The sequence below is a fragment of the Melospiza melodia genome, chromosome 2, assembly GCF_035770615.1.
Source record: "Melospiza melodia melodia isolate bMelMel2 chromosome 2, bMelMel2.pri, whole genome shotgun sequence".
Lineage (NCBI taxonomy): Eukaryota > Metazoa > Chordata > Aves > Passeriformes > Passerellidae > Melospiza > Melospiza melodia.
Genome location: NC_086195.1, coordinates 7,507,145 through 7,525,706, shown reverse-complemented (window position 1 = coordinate 7,525,706; position 18,562 = coordinate 7,507,145). Strand labels below are relative to the sequence as shown.

Below are 18,562 nucleotides of genomic sequence, written 5' to 3'. Positions count from 1 at the left end.
CATTTTCTATTTATAGGGTTTTCTGCTGACCTGAAGAGTGCTGTTCTGGATTGATTTTGACATGATTGATTTTACTAGATTGTGTGTCTGTTGAAACCTAGCAAGCTGATGGCACAAAATGTTGTGAGGAGGGCCTGGGTGCTCAGTCACTCCTCAGGCACTGCTCATTAACAACTGGACAGCATTAAGTGCTCAGAGAATTTTGACAGAAACCTCAGATATTCAGCTTGTCAGATGTGAGGATGACTTCCGTGACCTGTAATTTCTCAAAACTTTCTAACTGACCTTATTGGATCATATTTTTATATAGACAACAAAATGTGCCATGTTGACTCCAAGGTTACCTCCCTGCCATATTTCAAGTTGCTGCTGCAACTTCCAAAAAATAGGCATTAAAAAAAGGCCTAATTTTTCAAAATCAAAGAATATGTTTTCCCTAGACACTTAGAAATAGACAGTAAGTTTTGACCAAGATTTTCCAGCAAAAAAGAATCACAAAAAACCACACCCTGGAAAACACACCCTGAAAATTCAAGCTTAAATAGTTCCTCATTTAGGAAAAAAAAAAAAAAAAAAAAAGAATATAAGAATGTAAGCAAAATATATTAACTTTTTTTCATGGGAATATATTCATGTGCCAGCCTCACCTCATGTGGAAGCCAAGTTTATGAGAAGATTGCATGGAGAATTAATAATGTTTGTCTACATAATGCAAACCAGAGAGGCAGCAGATATGGAGAGGTATGTCCTGAAGCAGAGAAGTCCAAAAAATTTTGTATGCAAATGTGGTTTGGAAGAAATTTCAGCACATTGTGTTACAAACATAAAACACAAGAGAAAACCAGTCATAACTGAATCTTCCACTTAAGACTATAATTCACTGACATGGATAGTTTTTGTTTCCACAGAAAAATATGTTTGTTTTTATCTAGAAAAGAGGAGATTGCATGGCTCTACAAAATCAAAGCTGAGATTTCCCAGCCATGTGCAGGAAGCAGCACTGTTTTCTGCTGCACTTATGGAGGATTCCAAGGGCCAGAAATCGTAGGAAAAGCTGGGATGTAAAAATAGCAATGATTAGCCTTTATATAGAAATAAAACATATGATATATTATTAAGACATTTTTGTTTTCTTCTCTGTGTTGGCATCTCCAGCTCCACAGTGTGTGACTGACAGCCTCACCCCTACTCGAGCTACCTACGCCTTGGCTTTGGGCTCTGAGTGAGAGACTGAATAATGAGCAAATGCAGATTTTCCTCCTTGCCATCCTGGCAGCACAGCTCCTGTTGTACACTGCCCTGTTTGTTTTGACAGCACGCCAAGCTGCTGGTGGGTGGTGGTGTCAGATAAACTGTCAAACACACACAGTTGTTGGTGGGAGATAGAATCAGTCTGACCTGTGTAAATCTGGGGTAGTTTTCAATAATTTTTTTCCCCCCTGCTGTTACTTCTGTATTTACCTGGGATTTGACCTATAGGAATGCAATATTTGATTCATAAAATGTATTCTCTGATTATCACGTTGCATTTTCCCTGTGCTGGGTTCCAGCTACCTGGTTCCTTCCTTCCTTCTTTCTGGAGCCAAGCAGAAAGCTGATAATGTTGTTATTTCATAGCAGAGATTCCTAAAGACCATTTTTGGGGATACAGAAATAAATAAGAATGTTTCTCAGAGCTCTGAGTTCCCAATGTACTCCTAGCAAGCTGACTGTCATTATGACAAAACTTTACAGCAAGAACAAAACTCCCAGAATCCCATACAAAGTGTAATGGATGCTTTATACAGTAATTGCAAATAAGCAGAAGTACCAATTTCCATTTGCCTTCTTCTTCATAATGTGCTCTTCTGGTTTGCTGCTGAAGTCTTATGAGTGTTATTTGCCTCAGCAAGCAAAAGAAATAGCAAAGTAGTTACAACAGATCCCTAAAAATACCCTAACATAACAAAACCAGGCATGGGACAGGCATTATGTCTTTTCTGGAAATACCAGCACTGATGTTATTGGTATTTGTGGTGATGACATTGATCATAAATTAGCAGCAACATTTTTTGACATTCATTTTTAGTTAAAAGTCACCATTTAGGTAACAGGAATTTATTCTGGACAACACTAACTAAAAAAATTGTCAATAGTCATAGCATGTGTGTAATTACCTTGGTTGTTTCCATTACTAGGTGGGATCAAACTTTCATTATTTTAATGTGTAATTGGAGGAAAGATGCCTCATTTCCAACCCTGTGCTTATACTCATTAACTTTTTCTGCCTTTGTTTTGGAGGAGGGCATTACTTTGGGGAAGGAAAGTTTACTGCAAGAAGCTGTGGACGTGAAAAAATCACAGTGGGTGTGTGTGGAGTGATTTCATCCTTGGAATAGAATTCCCTCTTCCTGCCCACTGCATTTCTGCTAACATTGTCCATGAGAAAGCGTCTTTGTGTCCTTCAGAACAAGGCTTGCATCTGTAAGAAGAATTTAGACAGTGATGCCATTGAGACCAGTAAGTGGCTTGGTCTCATTTGAACAATGTACTCTGTAGTAGAAAATATTTATTCTCTTTTTGTTAAGATCTTTGCTGAATCAAGTGAATTTTTTTTTCCTAGAAGGGAAAAAATACTGATGAAAAAGAGATTAAATAGATTTACCTGAAAAGGACAAAATACATTAACTCAATCTCTCTTCAGTGCCAAGGATTCTACAAGAAGGGACATGAAAGAAAGTATGGCAAGATAAAACATGGTTTCTGACAAGCAGAAAATTCGTGATGTTATGGTATTAGGCAACACTGAATTAGAAATAAATGTAGACTTGTGATCCACACTGTGTGTTCTTGCTCTTTTCTGTGGATTTAAGATGCTGCTACTGAATTAATAGCACTGTTGGCTTGGGGTCTTTTTATATTTTTAGTGGAAATTTAAAAATCTTTAAATCCTTAGTCAGTGAAAGGAAACAATTTTTTCATTCTCAGCTTTCTGTGTGTTGTTGCCCATTAGTGGCTTCTCTGGTAAATCTGATGTAACTGGGCACATTTTAATTGTATTTTCAAACTTAAATAAATGCTACAATGTACACAAATTTCCAATCAAAGGGTAATCAAGGTTGCAGGAGGAGAATAAAGAGGTGAGGAAGGGAGATTTTACCCTATGGTGATGGCAAAAATGTTTTGCATCTCTCATTGACAGGTTCATTTTTACTTGCCAAAGGGATTTCTAGCTGGAAAAATGAGAGCTGATTTTAAGGTGATCATTGCCAGGTTTAATTACTCAATTGTGTTTAGAAAAAGTTAGGGTTTCCATCAGTGAAACAGTAAAAATAATCACAGCATTAGAATGCCATTACATTGGAACTTTAATAATGATACATTGCCAATTCTCTTATTTTACTGACGTGTATTAGAAAAATGAGCAAAAAAAGTCTTAAAATTATTCTCCCACTCAAGATCAGAAAAATGCAGGGATTTTACAGGAAGATTTTCCCCCTTTTGCTCAATTAAATCTTGCTAGAACACTACAGTAATGAGTTAATCATCTTTCTCACAATGTGGCTTTCCCATGTTGTGTACAGTAGGGTGGATTAATAAGGATTTTGTGAAGGAATGTTCTGTATTTACAGAGCCTAGATTTTTAAAACTATAACTCTATACTGCTAGTATATACTCTATACTGTTAGTATACAATCACTAGGACATTCCCAATGAAGTAACTTTTAAAAACTCTCACTGTTTGTGCTGTTGAAATCATCTCTGCTCACATGGTCTGTATCAACCCCAGTATTGAGGCAACTTGGAATTATTCTCATAAATCTTCACCTCTAAACACTTCCCTACAAAACAGAGACCCATTTTCCTTATTACAGAACTCCTCTGGAATCAAGTTCAAGTCTCTTCAGTCCCGGTGTTGTTCACTACCTATGGAGTTGAACTTTTCTTTCCTGTGAAGTAGAGATGAGCTTTGTTGTATTACAAAATTCAGTATAGTTCAGTGTCCTTATGTTTCAGTCATGGGGTGTGTCTTGTGGTCTGCCAGTTGGCATCAATTCATCTTAATTTCTTTTCTTTTTTCTTTTTTTTTATTTTTTTAACTGCATATCCAGTGTTTTGATGCACTTCAAAGGGCTTTACTTGTGGTAGCATTATGGCAATTTTCTGGCATGAAAGCAGCCACAGTATGATCTGTAGCAATTCTGAGTCCTTAATAGCACTGCAGAATCAATAGGAACAGAGCTTTCCTGCCTGGCATCCTCAGAGGAGGGGAGCTGCTTGTGAGATTTCCATAGAAACCCTTGTGGAGGATGTCTGGCCCTGTTTGTTCTCATTTTGCAATAAGTGAATTTCCAGAGCAGAATGAGCTGTGGTTTTGGCAGGCTCCTCCTGCCTTGCTGAGGCAAGTGCTGTATTTCTAATTCATGGAATTAGGGGATATCTGGAAGGAGTTTGTCCAGTGATTTGGGGTGGTTTCCAGCTTTATCTCAGGGCTTTACCTGCGGCAGGTGGAGGTGACACAGCCACAGGGGTGTCTGCCCAGAGTCACAGCTGCAGACACTGGAGAGTTGTCACTGCCTGGTCTGAGCACTGAGCCCAGGGCTCCATTTGGCCTGGAATAATGTGTCTGTGAGGAATGGTGTGGATTGGAAGGGACCTTAAAGCCCATCTCATTCCACCCCTTGCCATGGGCAGGGGCATCTCCCACTAGACCAGAACTCCCAAAGCCCCATCCAGCCTGGCCTGGAGCACTTCCAGGGATGGGGCATCCACAGCTTCTTCCCTGCTCCTTGAAGTTCGTGATCATCCTCTCTGGGATGGAGATGATGTAGAGGAAGTGGGAGGATGGCTCCATGCAGCCTGAGGGGAGCTGAGCAGGCAGGGATGAGGGAAGGAGCAGGAAGGGAGAAGGTCTCATTCCTCCTTCTCTCATTCTTACCCCATCAATCAATCAATCAATCAATCAATCACTCTCTGGTGTCCAGTCCTGTCCAGGATACTGGAACAGCAACAAAAGTCTTGAAAACTCAAGTTATGGAGAAGTTGAAGGGTAAATATGCAGGTAATTTAGAGGTTAATAAAAACCACAGAGGCTTCATGACCTGTGGGGTGCTTCAGATGAACCTGTGGAAGGCCCTGAACCTGGTGCACTTCACTGCCATCAGGATGGAGCTAAGGAGGTGGGTCCAACAGACAGAGATAGAGACAGACATGGAGGTGCTGTGGGTGGGTGTTGTTCCAAGCCTTCTGTTTTAAAATAAAATAGTTTCCATGCTTTAAGCAAGTAAATGTGTAGTAGCAATCTTAAATAAACATATTTTGTATTGTTTATACTTGTGAGTCATGCCCTCTCCCAGTTCCCAGTAAGGCATTTCTGTCTCAATGTATTTCTTGCTGTTTCCCAGTTTATGAAACTTCAAAGCCTTTTTCTTTTTTTGGGACCAGTTTTTCAGATGACCATTGGGTTAACAGTAATGAAACTTCACCACCTGTAAGTCTGGAGAACAAGTGCAGTTTAACAGGCAAACAGATTACAGAACCTCAGTCACATACAGCATGTTCTTCACCCCTTAGCAGCTCTTCTTTATTTGGATACATCCCATAATTAAGCTGTAATCCAGTAGTGAGCTTAACTTCCAACTCAGTCCAGTGTGACCATTATTCTTCCTAAACAACTGTGGCAGGAATAGAGCTGTGGTATTCAGCATGAAATTATGGTCTTAGGCACCAAAGATTGCATTTAATTTTTTTTTTCATACCTAGGTCAGATTTCTTTTGGCTTCATGATCAATTTTTTCAAGGCATGTATATCTAAAGTAAACTTTCTTACAAAAGAATTACCCACTCATGTCTGAGTGTCCACTGCTATTTATACAGAATGGAGAATTCAACATTTTATTTTATACATGTAAGATACCCACAAAACCTGCTGTATCTCTTGAAATCTCATTTTTCTGCATATAAAAAATTATGTATTTGTAAGAAAATATTGCAGTTTGTGTTTTCAACATCATAGATTTGTGTCTTCTACGTTTATGGTGGGGAGGAAGAGAAACCATCACTGAATGGATTAACGAATTAGCTAGAAAAAAATTATTTCTAGAGTTTCATGGAGGAAAAACATTACCACTGAAACAAATTAGATCAATTTGTAATATATCCACTCCACTGAAAAATGGCTTCCAATTAAAAAAAATAGAATATTAAATAGATGGAAGAATTAAGTATACTTTGGCTCCAGCAGCAATCTGAAGAATATGGTGCAAGGGTGTAAAGTTACTTTTAGATGAGTATGAAAATTATATATATATATATAATTTCTGCCTATGTAAGACATTTGAACTTCCTCAACATTCCAGTGAATGGTGTTCCATTTTCCCATTAAATATTCTATGTATAGCAGTTTATGGTCAATTCTGCACTGCCCTTAGAATAAAGGAGTACATTTAACTCTTCCCAGAATGATTCCTCTCCCCTGGTCTTTCCAGACATGCCTTCTTTGTAAGGCTCACAAAAAGTTGATGTTAATCACATTTCAAGGTAGTGTAATAAACATGAGGGTAATGTTGTTACTCCTGCCTGCAGGATATCTTGGGAGTGCTGATCAATAGGGCTGCCTTTCGTGTACCTAAGGAGGGGAAGCAACTCCCAAGAAACAATGCTTCAGTGCCAAATTGGCCTGCAGGGCAGTGGCATAATCTGATTTCACCAACTCATGATTGCTTTTTACAATTTCAGCTCCCATCTGTCAGGAGCAGAGAGGTCTCCTGTCCTATTGAATTTTCAGCTGTCTCTAGTGGCTCCATCACAAAGTCCCATAATTAGATGATTTTTGCTGAGACCATAATTCCACTTATAAAGTATCTGCATGCAGCCTGTTTGATTGTCATGGTCAAACTCCATTGCTGAAAATGAATCCTGACAGTGAAGCAGACTTTCCTCTGCATGTGAATGAGGCCAAGGGCCAGCAGAGGAGCAGAGCTGATGTGGGAGAGGAGCATTTTTGATGTCACTACAGCACTGCAAGGCCCCCAAGCTGGTCCATTTGTGCCTTTCCATAGGCTGCACAAATGGAGAGTAGGATATGTGTCTGCCCCTTAATAATTGAAGTTTTGCTGCTTTTAAAACGCCAAAATGCCAATTCAAGGAGGAAGCTTCAGTCTGTGAGTGGTTATAAAATACAACTAAGCAGCAGCCACATGGTTTCTGTGGTGAGATACCATGCAAAGCTCCTAGCTTCTCTCAGGGATTTTTGAGAGCAATCCATTGAAATCTCTGACCTTGAAGCTTTAGCTCAGTTTTTGACCATGAATGTGGCTGATTGCTGCCACTGGCTTTAATGCACTTTCTCTTTTTTTGCCAGGTTTGTCAGCTGCCAAATTGCTGTCAGAGGCTGGGGTCAGCGTGGTGGTCCTTGAGGCCCAGGACAGAGTGGGAGGAAGGACATTCACCATCAGGGTAAGTGCTCCATGAGGTGTGAACTCTCTTTTGTGTTGGTCTACAGTGGGACAGATGCCACTCCTGCTATTTTGACCCGGGGAACTGCAATTATTTTGATCCAGGGTACTGCAGCTTCAGCTCAATCCCTCAGAAGGTGACAGAGCAACTAATCCAAAAGCCATCAGTCAGCATGTGTTCACCAAGAAGAATCCCTGCTTGGCCAACCTGACAGCCTTCTAAGGTGCAGCGACGGGCTTAGTAGATGAGGGAAAAATTAATATTGTCTAGCTAGTCTTCAATAATGTGTTGAAAAGCATCATCTGGGACCAGGAATGTCAGAGCATTTCCCCCTTGCATACTGCAACAGGCACGATAACTTAGAGGCCTGCAAGAAGCAGCCTGAGTAGGACCAGACATCATTATGGCTCAGACATATGTTTTAAAATGTCTTGAAATTATCTGAAATAACACTCCTGCTTCTAAAAATGAAATGCATCTTGATTTCCATTAGAAAAATAAAGGAAAGAAATGAAGAGTCACTTGTGGCACAGGATAATGTAATACAGACATTACCTCTGCTTCCCACCCTGGAACTGAGGGAGGTGTAAATTATGTCAGGAGCCATTGCTGGGGAACCAGAGATAAACAGTGGTGTTCCAGCAGAAATCATTGTGTGTGAAACATGGAGCATAAACACCATCCTTCTGTGACACTGAGAGTGCCAGGCTGAAAATACTCACTATAAACAGTGTTCAAGAGTTACTGTCTTGGGAGATCAGCCTGCTGTGATAGTGTACATCCCTGAAACCTGCTGCCTTCTTCCCACTTCCCAGCTGGGTGCTGAGGGGTGCATGGAGCACCTTTCATGGCAGGCATGGCTGGGGTTCCTGCCCAGACAGGCTGGAGCCAAGGGGGGCAGAGCTGGAAAGGAGATTTAATCCCCTGGAAAGCTGCAGTGCTCAAGTGCTCAGCACCTGCAGCACCAAGTCTGAGCAGGTATCTAGAGAGAGAAAACAAGCCTTGATGCTGGAGGTGGTTTCAGCTGCAGAAATGTTTTGCAATTACAAGAAAAATAATGTGAATTTCTTGAACATCTCCAGGGGTGGTGACTCCAGCCCCTCCCTGTGCAGCCCATTTCCAGGCTCAACAACCTTTCCCATGGACAAATCCATTCAGTATGGAATAATTCTTTCTGCTTCTAGATGTTTGTATTGAGGAGCTTCCTGCACAGCTTCTGATTCTTGTATTCTTTGTTCCCAGAATGACAAAGTGAATTATGTAGATGTTGGTGGATCTTATGTGGGACCTACCCAAAACCGGATTCTGCGACTGGCAAAAGAGCTGGGGGTGGAGAACTATAAAGTGTATGTTGAGGGCCACATGTTCCAGTACAAAGGGGTAAGTGTTGCATATTGCAAATATTGTAAGTATATTGCATTTCCATGCTGAGATACCCAAAGGTGGCATTGAAACTTGGAAATTACTGACAGTCATCAAAAGTGTTTCATTTAAAACTCACCCACAGTAATCCAGACAGCACCTGCTTGAAGTGGTGTTATTCTGTTTTAATTTGTTGGGAGTGTGACAAATGGTTCTTTTTATTTTATTTTTTTAGCTGTTCAAAAAATGCAGCTGACAGCAGCTGAAATACCTGGGATGCATATGGCATATTGTCTTTGAACATACCCTCCAAAGAAGTTTTGCCTGAAATTCAGGAAATACTTGTTCATAAGTAAAAGGCAAATTTAAATTTTAAAAAGAAAAATATTGATGGATAGTGTTGAATGAGGATACTGGACAACAGTATTATGAAACCAGCCTGGGAGTAGGATAATATATTTTGCCCATATGACTGGATTCACATGAGATCTCTCCCAGCCCCATAGAGTGGGACTGATCTCACAAAAGGGTGTTTGGAAGTTAATTATCCAATCTGAGACTCTGACCTTCCCTATCTAGCTAATGGTGCCACACAAGCCCTTCCCGAGAGTCACCAAAATGTCCCCTCTGAGGTGTGGGGCAGCCACAGGAGTCCAGGTGACCACTCTTGAGCAAGTCCTGGTGTGGCTAAAGTGAGCAGCAATGAAACTCAGAGCAGATTTCCAGCCCTTGTTCCAGATCTTTAGCCCACTGATATTTTTTTGCACAGGTCCTACCCAGAACCCAGGACCTGCTGCCAAAACCAGTGCAGGGTGAGAGCAGCAGGGAGAAGGACAAAGAAAGGCCTAAGATTCATAGGGGTGAGATGTGACTGTCTGTATCCATGACTCAAAGTTATGGATACAGACAGTCCATAACTAAAACTATTATTTTAATTTGCAAAAGCCATCACTTTCAATTTCTTAAAAAATATTCTTTAGTTTTGGCACTTAACAGACTCTGGCAGAACCAGACTTGAAGCCTGTATGAGTCAGAGTTGACATACTTGATAAAGACAAGCCATCCAATGTGATGGCTCCTTAACTGGTTTCTTTTCTATTACCTTTCCACTTTTTTTCCCTAAGAATTAGAGCAATGTGTTCACACTGCAAAGTTTTACCATCTGGTTCTGCAAGCACTCCTTATTGGGCAGATTGATGCCGTGCTCATAAACCAGGCACATCTTAAACGATTGCTCAGCCACTCCATAATACTAAAAAACTGACTTGTCACCCCCTCATGCAAAATTGATGTAATTCCACAGCAAGAGGGATGGGCTGGTTTGTACCAGCAGAATGTTTGTCCCACTCTAATTTAAGCTCAGGCATGAATATCTCAGCATCCTAAAAGGCACTTATCTTCTTTATGTTAAATAAAAGGCTCTAATGGGTCACATTACTTCGAGCCCTTAATCCATTTTGACACCAAAGCTGCAGCTTTTTATTGTCCCACATTGCATTATGCACGTCCCTGCTAATGACCATGTAATTTTGTATGTTTTCTTTGAAGTGAAAGCATATTTCTAAGCAAGAGGCAGCATTGTGAGCTATTCAGCTGGATCACAGGCTGTGGATCAATTCTGGATTTGTCATCATGGTCCTGCTGAGCTAATCAGGGTCTCAAGGGAGCTGTAATTGTTGGACATGGGTGACAGCAAAGGGGCTTTAAGGTATCCCAGATTTCAGCACTGGGTGAATAATAATGATGCTTTTCTTCCTGTAGGTCTCATTTCTCCCACATCCTCTTCCCATGAATTGTAGCCCTTTAATTTTCTTTTCCTAAGGTTTTGCACAGCTCTTTCTCCTTTCTTTTTCCTTGAGACATTGTGCAGCCACCGTGCCCTTTGATTTAGGGACGTGTTGTTGGACCGTCTCTTATATCCCCCTTCTAGAAGAAGTTTTTTAAGCTCCATCTGTGCAGTCCTGGCTGTTGGCTGGGCTGCTCAGTGCCCAGGGCTCTTTACCTGCCTCTCTTTTACCTGCCTGCTGCACTCTGCTGCCAGGATGGATGCTGAGGTGCAGGTAGGGGTTTGTGCTCTCCCAGCTGCAGATGCACCCCTCACATTCCTTAAAGATGCTCCAGGAGCACAAGCACAAATCCCACAATACCACACAGTACCAAGTGGTATTTCCTAGATGGCAGAAAGTGTTAGCAAAGAGATTATTTGACATTAAAGGATCATCTCAAACAGAAATTAAATATTGAACTGAAATATGGATGTTTTCAGCTTCTTGGGCTGATGCCCCATCATCCATGGGCCACCTGCAGATCTTGGAAGGTCTGATTAAATCTTCTCCCCTTGTGTCTCAGCTCTCTGGTGTTTGTCTGGTGGCTGTCCAGGAGTGTGGAGCTAGGGCCAGACAGGAAGGTCTCCTCCCAAGAGCTTTCTCCAGAGCCTGCAGGGCTGTGTGGTTTTGTCAGAGGGGAGAGGAAGTTCTGAGCAATGACTAAGCACAGCTTTAGCTGCACTTGTGACATCTGTATGTAATATCCAGCACCCTTGGATTAAGAGATTTTTGGTGTTCTCTTTACCTCAACAATCAGTTCAGCTTGGCTTTTTGTGGAGATTTCCAGGATACTGCTTGGATTGAGCTGGGAGAAAGTGGGAAAATTATTTATCCGAGCAGCGGAAGCAGCCAAGAGAAAGTGAAAATCTCCAGAGGGATTTAATGAGATTCTCTTCTGTGACAGGAATTTTTCCCATATCTGTGTGGAAAAATTCCACATACTGCAAGCTTTAATAACCAAGTTGCTTCATTGGTGCAGGTTTCCTTTGTAGTTACATTTTCTTTGAAAATCCAAATATGTAACTATTGATGATTATTATTATTTTCTTTCTTTCTTTCTTTCTTTCTTTCTTTCTTTCTTTCTTTCTTTCTTTCTTTCTTTCTTTCTTTCTTTCTTTCTTTCTTTCTTTCTTTCTTTCTTTCTTTCTTTCTTTCTTTCTTTCTTTCTTTCTTTCTTTCTTTCTTTCTTTCTTTCTTTCTTTCTTCCTTCCTTCCTTCCTTCCTTCCTTCCTTCCTTCCTTCCTTCCTTCCTTCCTTCCTTCCTTCCTTCCTTCCTTCCTTCCTTCCTTCCTTCCTTCCTTCCTTCCTTCCTTCCTTCCTTCCTTCCTTCCTTCCTTCCTTCCTTCCTTTTTCCCTTTCCCTTCTTTCCCTTCTTTCCCATCAGTTAGTATGCAGTTAGTATGGTTACATGGACTCCTTTAATGTCAGTCAGGATTTTTTTTTTTTGTGTCCTGTCCTTGTAAATCTGTAATTTAAAAACTTAAGTGTTTGTTATGAGCTCTTTCCAGCTAAATTTCTCTGTGGCTACTGTCCCATAGTTCATCAAGAATGCTTTTGGACTGAGAAAGGGCAGATGTGCTGGATTGTCCCTTCCCTGAGCTGGCAGACAGCTTTTTGTTTTAACAGAGGTCCTTGAAGCTCTGTTTTCACCTTTTTTAGTAGAAGATCCTAAAAAGTAAAGGCACTGGGCCTTGCTGTGGTATTAACCCTCTCTATAACTGCATTCCTCCAATATCTGGTAGCAGCACACACCCCATGTAATATTACTTCAAAAAGAATTATGATTTTATATAATCAAAATTATATAAGATTACTTAATAAAGAATTATGTACTTAATACATAATACATACATACATACATACATACATGTACTTAATACATATTACTTAATAAAGTAATATGTACATATTAATATTACTTAATAAAGAATTATTATTTTCAGAGGGGAGAACACTTAATAAAATATTAAAATTTCCATCCAGTGCTTCAGATTAGCCCTGTAGTCTCTCTTTCCTTCCCCCTGCCTTTAGATGAAGAGCTCAGAGTGCAGTAGTGGCTCTGTGACTGAGACTCTGCCCATCAGCCCAAATTTGCTGTTCAGACAGGGGTCAGACAGCCCCAGCCCAGCACTGCTCCCAGGGCTAGACCTGCTGGAAGGAAGGATTCTCTCCTGATTCTCTCCAGGCAATCACAGCCCCTGCTCTGGGCGTGGGGGATGCTCCTCCTGTGCTTCCTGATGTGTGCCCTGCCCCTGGCACAGCAGGCAGGAGACAGACTTGCCTTTCTCTTTGTGTGGCAAAATTGTCTGCTCCTCTGGCACAATCTGAGACTTGGGGTGGTGGCACAGCTTGGGGTTAATTCCTGTAGTTTTGGCTGCAAGCCCCAGCATAGCCCTGGGCAGGGAAGGGACCTTGCAGAGCTCATCTCTCACTGCCTTTCTAACCACTGAGGGAAGGTGCTTGAGGATCTTGTTTTCTTTGGATTGGTGTGGGGTAACTAATCCAAACAGGCGGCAGGACTCAGATCTGAGGCCTGCAGGAAACCACTTGACATGGCAGGAAATGAAAAAAAAAGAGTTAGATAAACTCTGTGGGTCAGTCAGGCAGCCATGTGTTAGCGCGGGAGCTAAGCCAGTAGGTTATTTGCTTTTCAGTTAAGAAAACAGTAGTCCTGAAAATAACACATCCAGAACACTATAAACTTGTTTAAAAATGGAATATTGCAAGGCCTCCCCTGTTTGCAGTGAGCTCCTCTGTGAAACTGGCAGTCAGAGCTCTTCTGCCTAGCAGGGAGACAATATTAAAACCAAATTAATAACTTACCAGCCCAGCTCACTGGGGCTGGATTTACTCCCTGCTGTGGAGATACTTGTGCCAGAGAGAAAGCTGGAGAACTGATGTGTCTGAGGCTGTTGGGAAATGGGCATTTCTTTCCTGGAATTTGCTAGAGTTGGCTTTCCTCTGCTCCCATCTCTGATAGGTACAGCCCCACCACACAAGGGTCACTGTATCTGGGAACTATTTCAGCCTCTCTGAATTCAGCCTTAGCCTCTTCCAGGTCTGTAAGCACTGTTGTGTTTTTCCAGCTTTTCTTGCCATTGGGCTCCAGTCTTACTGAAGTTGTGGGTTTTTTGCATGCAGAAGAGAGCAACAAGTAGCACAACCTTAGACTTTTTTAGTTATCATTTGGCATTTTATATTTCTCAGGAGGTATGTATTCCCATTGATCTCCTTGGGTTATGCCATTAACCAAATATGTTTTAAGCTGTGCAAGCTGAGGATAGGAGAGCTGTTTGCAAGGTACATCACTCTGTACAAGCACAGTCATCAGAAGGACTTTTGGAAAGAGATTTTCACTGAAAAATGTAAAACTGGGAGCTTTTTGCCGCTACTCCTGATTAGAACAGGCTTATCTTTTCCCTTTGCCCCCCTGCAGTATCAACAGGACATAAGGGCAGGGATAATTTCTCCTCACCCTGATTTGGGTGGCCTGGCAGCATTGCACCCCATCTCTGCTGAAGGGCAGTATTTTTGGGGTTAAAGCATGTCAAGGAAGGAATGTCAAACACAGGTGGGTGGCACCTGTGTTCCCAACCAGAAAAAAAAGACTAGCAATAAATGAATTTTGAGAAGCGGTGTTTGATGATCTTTTAGAAAAGCAAAATGTTGTGCAATAAGAATAAAATGGTTATTTGTGTGTTACTGCTTGGTATCAGTATTTCCTAGTTTGATACAGCTTTAGTTCATGACAGTAAAAGCTGTAGGATGCAGTATATCCCTTTGCATGCACTATTTGGCCCTCTTTTTTGTGGCTGAACAGTGCTGCAGCCTGGCACTGAGAAATTATCCTCAAGGGAAAGGAGGAGCCAGTGTCTTTGGAGGATTCCCTGCTGGGAGCTCACAGGAGCATTTACTCTGCTCTTGCCACGGCAGAAGTGCTTTGCGTGCAGGTGTGCACCTGGAAAAGCCTCCCCCTGCCACCTTCCTTCAGTGTAAGTCTGAAAAAGAACAAGATAGGCATAAAAGAGAGAAAAAATATCTGGTACGTGGCATTCACAGTCTCTGAAAAAATCCCTTCACCCAGGGTTTTTCTCCTGGGAAGCTGAGAGGCCTCAGAGAAAAGGAAAACAATTCTTATCTCATTTGCTTCTCCTGCGTTGTGCTCACATGTGGAATGTGTTTGGAGATTGTTTACCCACAGGTGATTGTTTCGTTGGATTCTGTGTGAGTTGTTTTCACTCTTTAGCCAATCAGGGCCAAGCTGTGTGGGGACTCTGGAAAGAGTCACGAGTTTTCATCATTATCTTTTCAGCATTTAGTACGTGTACTGTCTGTATTCTTTAGTATAGTACAGTATTCTTTAATATAATATAGTATCATAAAGTAATAAATTAGCCTTCTGAGAACATGGGGTCAGATGCATCATTCCTCCCTGCCATGGGGATCCCTGCAAATACAATAGTGGTCCACAAGACTGAGATTACGTACCCAGAAATCCAGAGGTAACCAACCACTTCCTGGTGACTTGAAAGTACAACATTTGTTGGAAATTAAAAAAAAAAAAAAAAAAACAAAAAACCACACAACAAAAAAAAGAAAAAACACCAAAAAAAATTGAAATTGAAATTGTTGAGATCACCAGCTGGTGCTTTGCTTGCTGTGGTCCCTCACCCACATACATTTGCCTCCCTTACTGTACCTATCCTGGGGCTGACAAAAGTTCACCAAAGTGTAGGAATTTCAGTATTTTACTGCTTTTGGCAAGTCTGAAAGCTCACTATGATCACTGAGTTTTCCTTTGCATCCTTTATCTTTGTTATGATCTTTGCAGAGAAAGATGTTCTGCAGAATATCAGAAACCCAAATGTATTTACACACAAATACACAATTATCAGTGGGGAAGATCAACCCATTCTCTCTCAGCAAGTGTGAGGAAGGTGTGTTTGGCTCCTGCTTTGTGTCCTCTGTCCCTGGGTCCCCATTTTTTGCATTTGAATCACTGCAGCCTCTCTCTTGATCTGTGATTCTCACCTGCCAGGTGTGATGGGCTCCATGGCACTGAAAAGCAGGTTGCAAATTGCTTCAGCACCACAGCTCCTGCCTGTCAGAGTCAGAGTGTCCCCTGCATCCTCACACCAACTTCTGGCACAGCTGGAAGGGCAGAGGACAGAGAGGTCTGATGAGAAATTCACCACTGACTTACCTGGGGGAAGGTTCAAAGCAAATTAATGAAATATTACCTGCTCCTCCAGTCCTGTTTCAGATTAAAGTTATCACAAAGAAGCAGCTGCTGTTAGATTGTTTCTCTTATCATTATATCACAGGATTATCTGAAACAGTTTCAGATAATAACAGTTTCAGCCACTGCTGCAACTCTGTGTCACACACATTTTAAATACTGACGCCACTTTTGCAAGTGTGCAATATTTTTCTTCCTGCAGCCAAAAAACTTCCTGTTCACCCTTTTTTTTATTGGCTAGGTTTCTTCCATGGAACAATAAAGAGATATGTTTGTTTTTAAAGTGAGGTGTACCAGAAAGGTGCTTAAATAGTTAGAAATGCACTCAATTTTAGACACAAATTTCCGGATGCACATTTCAGCAGCAGGCAAATAGAAGATTCATTTAAATGTAATAATGAAGGATGCTTAGGAACAATAATGAAGGATGCCAAAACTTCCTGTTCAGACTTTTTTTTTATAGGCTAGGTTTCTTCCATGGAACAATAAGGAGGTATGTTTGCTTTTAAAGTGAGTTGTACCATGAAGGTGCTTAAATGATTTGAAATGCATTCAATTTTTGACCCACACAAATTACAGGATGCACGTTTCAGCAGCAGTCAAATAGAAGATTCATTAAATGAAATAATGAAGAATGCTTAGGAACAAGGAATATTACCTCTTTGCCCATGGTTTGAGTATCCTTAGCCCAGAATCTGACAGCCTGCTCAGACCAAATGTAGCCCTCCCCACCCCTTCAGAACAAATAGATAAAGATATTATTTAAATAGATATATAGAAAAAGGTATTATTGTCCTATTTAATGCCAGTCCAGCTGGTTTTATCCCTCCTGTTTAGCAACATGCATTCCATTGCTTGCATTCATATGCAGGATTAAAAAAAAAAAAGGAAAAACCCAGACAGGTCTTTTGGGCAAAAAAGGCCAAATGTGATGACTCTGAGAATTTTGTGTTCTTGAGTAATGAAGATCTGCTCTGTTGTATTTCAGCTGTTTGTGGTTTTATGTGCATTTCAGGGAAAGTCACGAAATTTCAATGACATTTGCCCTTCAACATGGAATCCCTTGGTTTTTCTGGATTACAATAACTTCTGGAGAACCGTGGACAAGATGGGAGAAGAGGTAGGCTGTCAAAATTCAGTGTTTCCTACAATGCTCCGTGAATAAATCAAGTTTGGTTTTGTTTTGTTTCTGGCAGGGTTTCTTATTGCTTCTTTAATGTATTAAAAAAAAAAAAACCAAAACAAAAACAACAGAACAAAACAGAAAGGAAGCATCCATCAGAAAGATTTCTGTATTGCCCAGGAGCTGTCAGAAATAATAGGTTTTCCTCACTGAGAGTGGGGTGGACTTGTAAAGACCCCTTCTAACCCAAACTATTCTATGATTCTGTGAGAGGAGACAAAAAGATCTGGAGGTGTCTAAGATATCTGAAAAAATGAGGTTGAACTCATTTTTAAGTGTAAGTATTTTCTCATGACAGAAAAAACTATTCCATGAGCTGGGAGATTAGGAGGGGTATTTTCCCCTTCCCTCATGACAGAATTTTGAGTAAAGATGATTTTTTTGTTTTTGTAGCTGCCTAAGCTGGGCTCCAGTTTGACTCCACTGTAACTTTATATTTAAAGTTCAAAATATAAGCAGTACAACTGCAGCCCTGGAGCATTATACTCTCTTTCAAATATTCATCAGTTTCCACAGAATATAGCAACAAACCAAGGCCTTTACCTTATCAGAATCTTCAAGCATAACTCACTGTACTCTTGCAAATTCCACTGGTTTTATGTGGTTTTGCAGGATCAAAATTATGTATTATAGTACATATTTTTTGTCAGTAGTACATTTTTTAAAGATTTAGAGATACGGTGGTATCCTCCACATCATGTTACTTACATGCAAAGAATTATTATTACGAATTTAACTGCCTAAAATATTTCAAAAATATCTAGACATTTTTTTCTTACTCTGCAATTAGCAGAGAGACATAGGGGCCTTTGGAAATTCATGTTGCAACTGACTGGAAAAAGAACTTTCCCCTCAATTTCTAGAGGACACCAAGGCAACTAAATTGTAATTGCTTCTGGACAGCTAAAGGCCAGATGAGTCCCAACACAAGGATATGGGGATCACTGGTCAGCCAAAGACAGATTTGATGGTCGTGGTACAATTCCTGTCCAAAGGTGTGAATGGAAACTATTCCATTTAGTGAATTTGTTCCAAATTTATATCCATGTGCAGGGGGAAAAAAAGTAACTCCTGGCCAAAAAAATCAATTAAGTCTGTGCTACTATCTAGCACACCAGGCAATGGTGAAGTACTGAATCATTCCTTGGATATTTCACCTCTGTCTCCAGATTCCTGTTGATGCACCATGGGATGCTCCACATGCTGAAGAATGGGACAAAATGACCATGAAAGAGCTGATAAATAAGATTTGCTGGACCAAGTATGTAAATCTTTACCTGCTTTGAAATTCCAGCTGCGGAATGATTGTGGCTTTTTGGGCAGGGTCTGTGGTACAGCTGAGGACAGATTGTTTGAGATGGGCTTTGGTTGGCTGGCAGGTGGCATCAGAGGCGCTGGGGGGGCCTGGGGTTTGCTTCAGCAGGTCCCTGCACACAGCAGGGGTGGTGAGGGCTCTTCCCACCATCCTTCCACTTCCAGCCATTGGATCATTGAAATCCGGCCAGCTCTCCTGTG

At 41.0% G+C, this 18,562-nt stretch overlaps 1 protein-coding gene across 1 annotated transcript in view; it reads left to right on the top strand.

Moving 5' to 3' along the window:
* The window catches only part of LOC134432885 (amine oxidase [flavin-containing] A-like), a 35,762-nt gene that overhangs the window by 2,930 nt on the left and 14,270 nt on the right, over positions 1 to 18,562 (top strand). The window contains exons 2-5 of the mRNA XM_063181761.1: positions 7,343 to 7,437; positions 8,680 to 8,817; positions 16,880 to 16,984; positions 18,217 to 18,308. Coding sequence (XP_063037831.1) covers positions 7,343 to 7,437; positions 8,680 to 8,817; positions 16,880 to 16,984; positions 18,217 to 18,308 — 430 coding nt within the window. The remainder of the gene's footprint in view (positions 1 to 7,342; positions 7,438 to 8,679; positions 8,818 to 16,879; positions 16,985 to 18,216; positions 18,309 to 18,562) is intronic.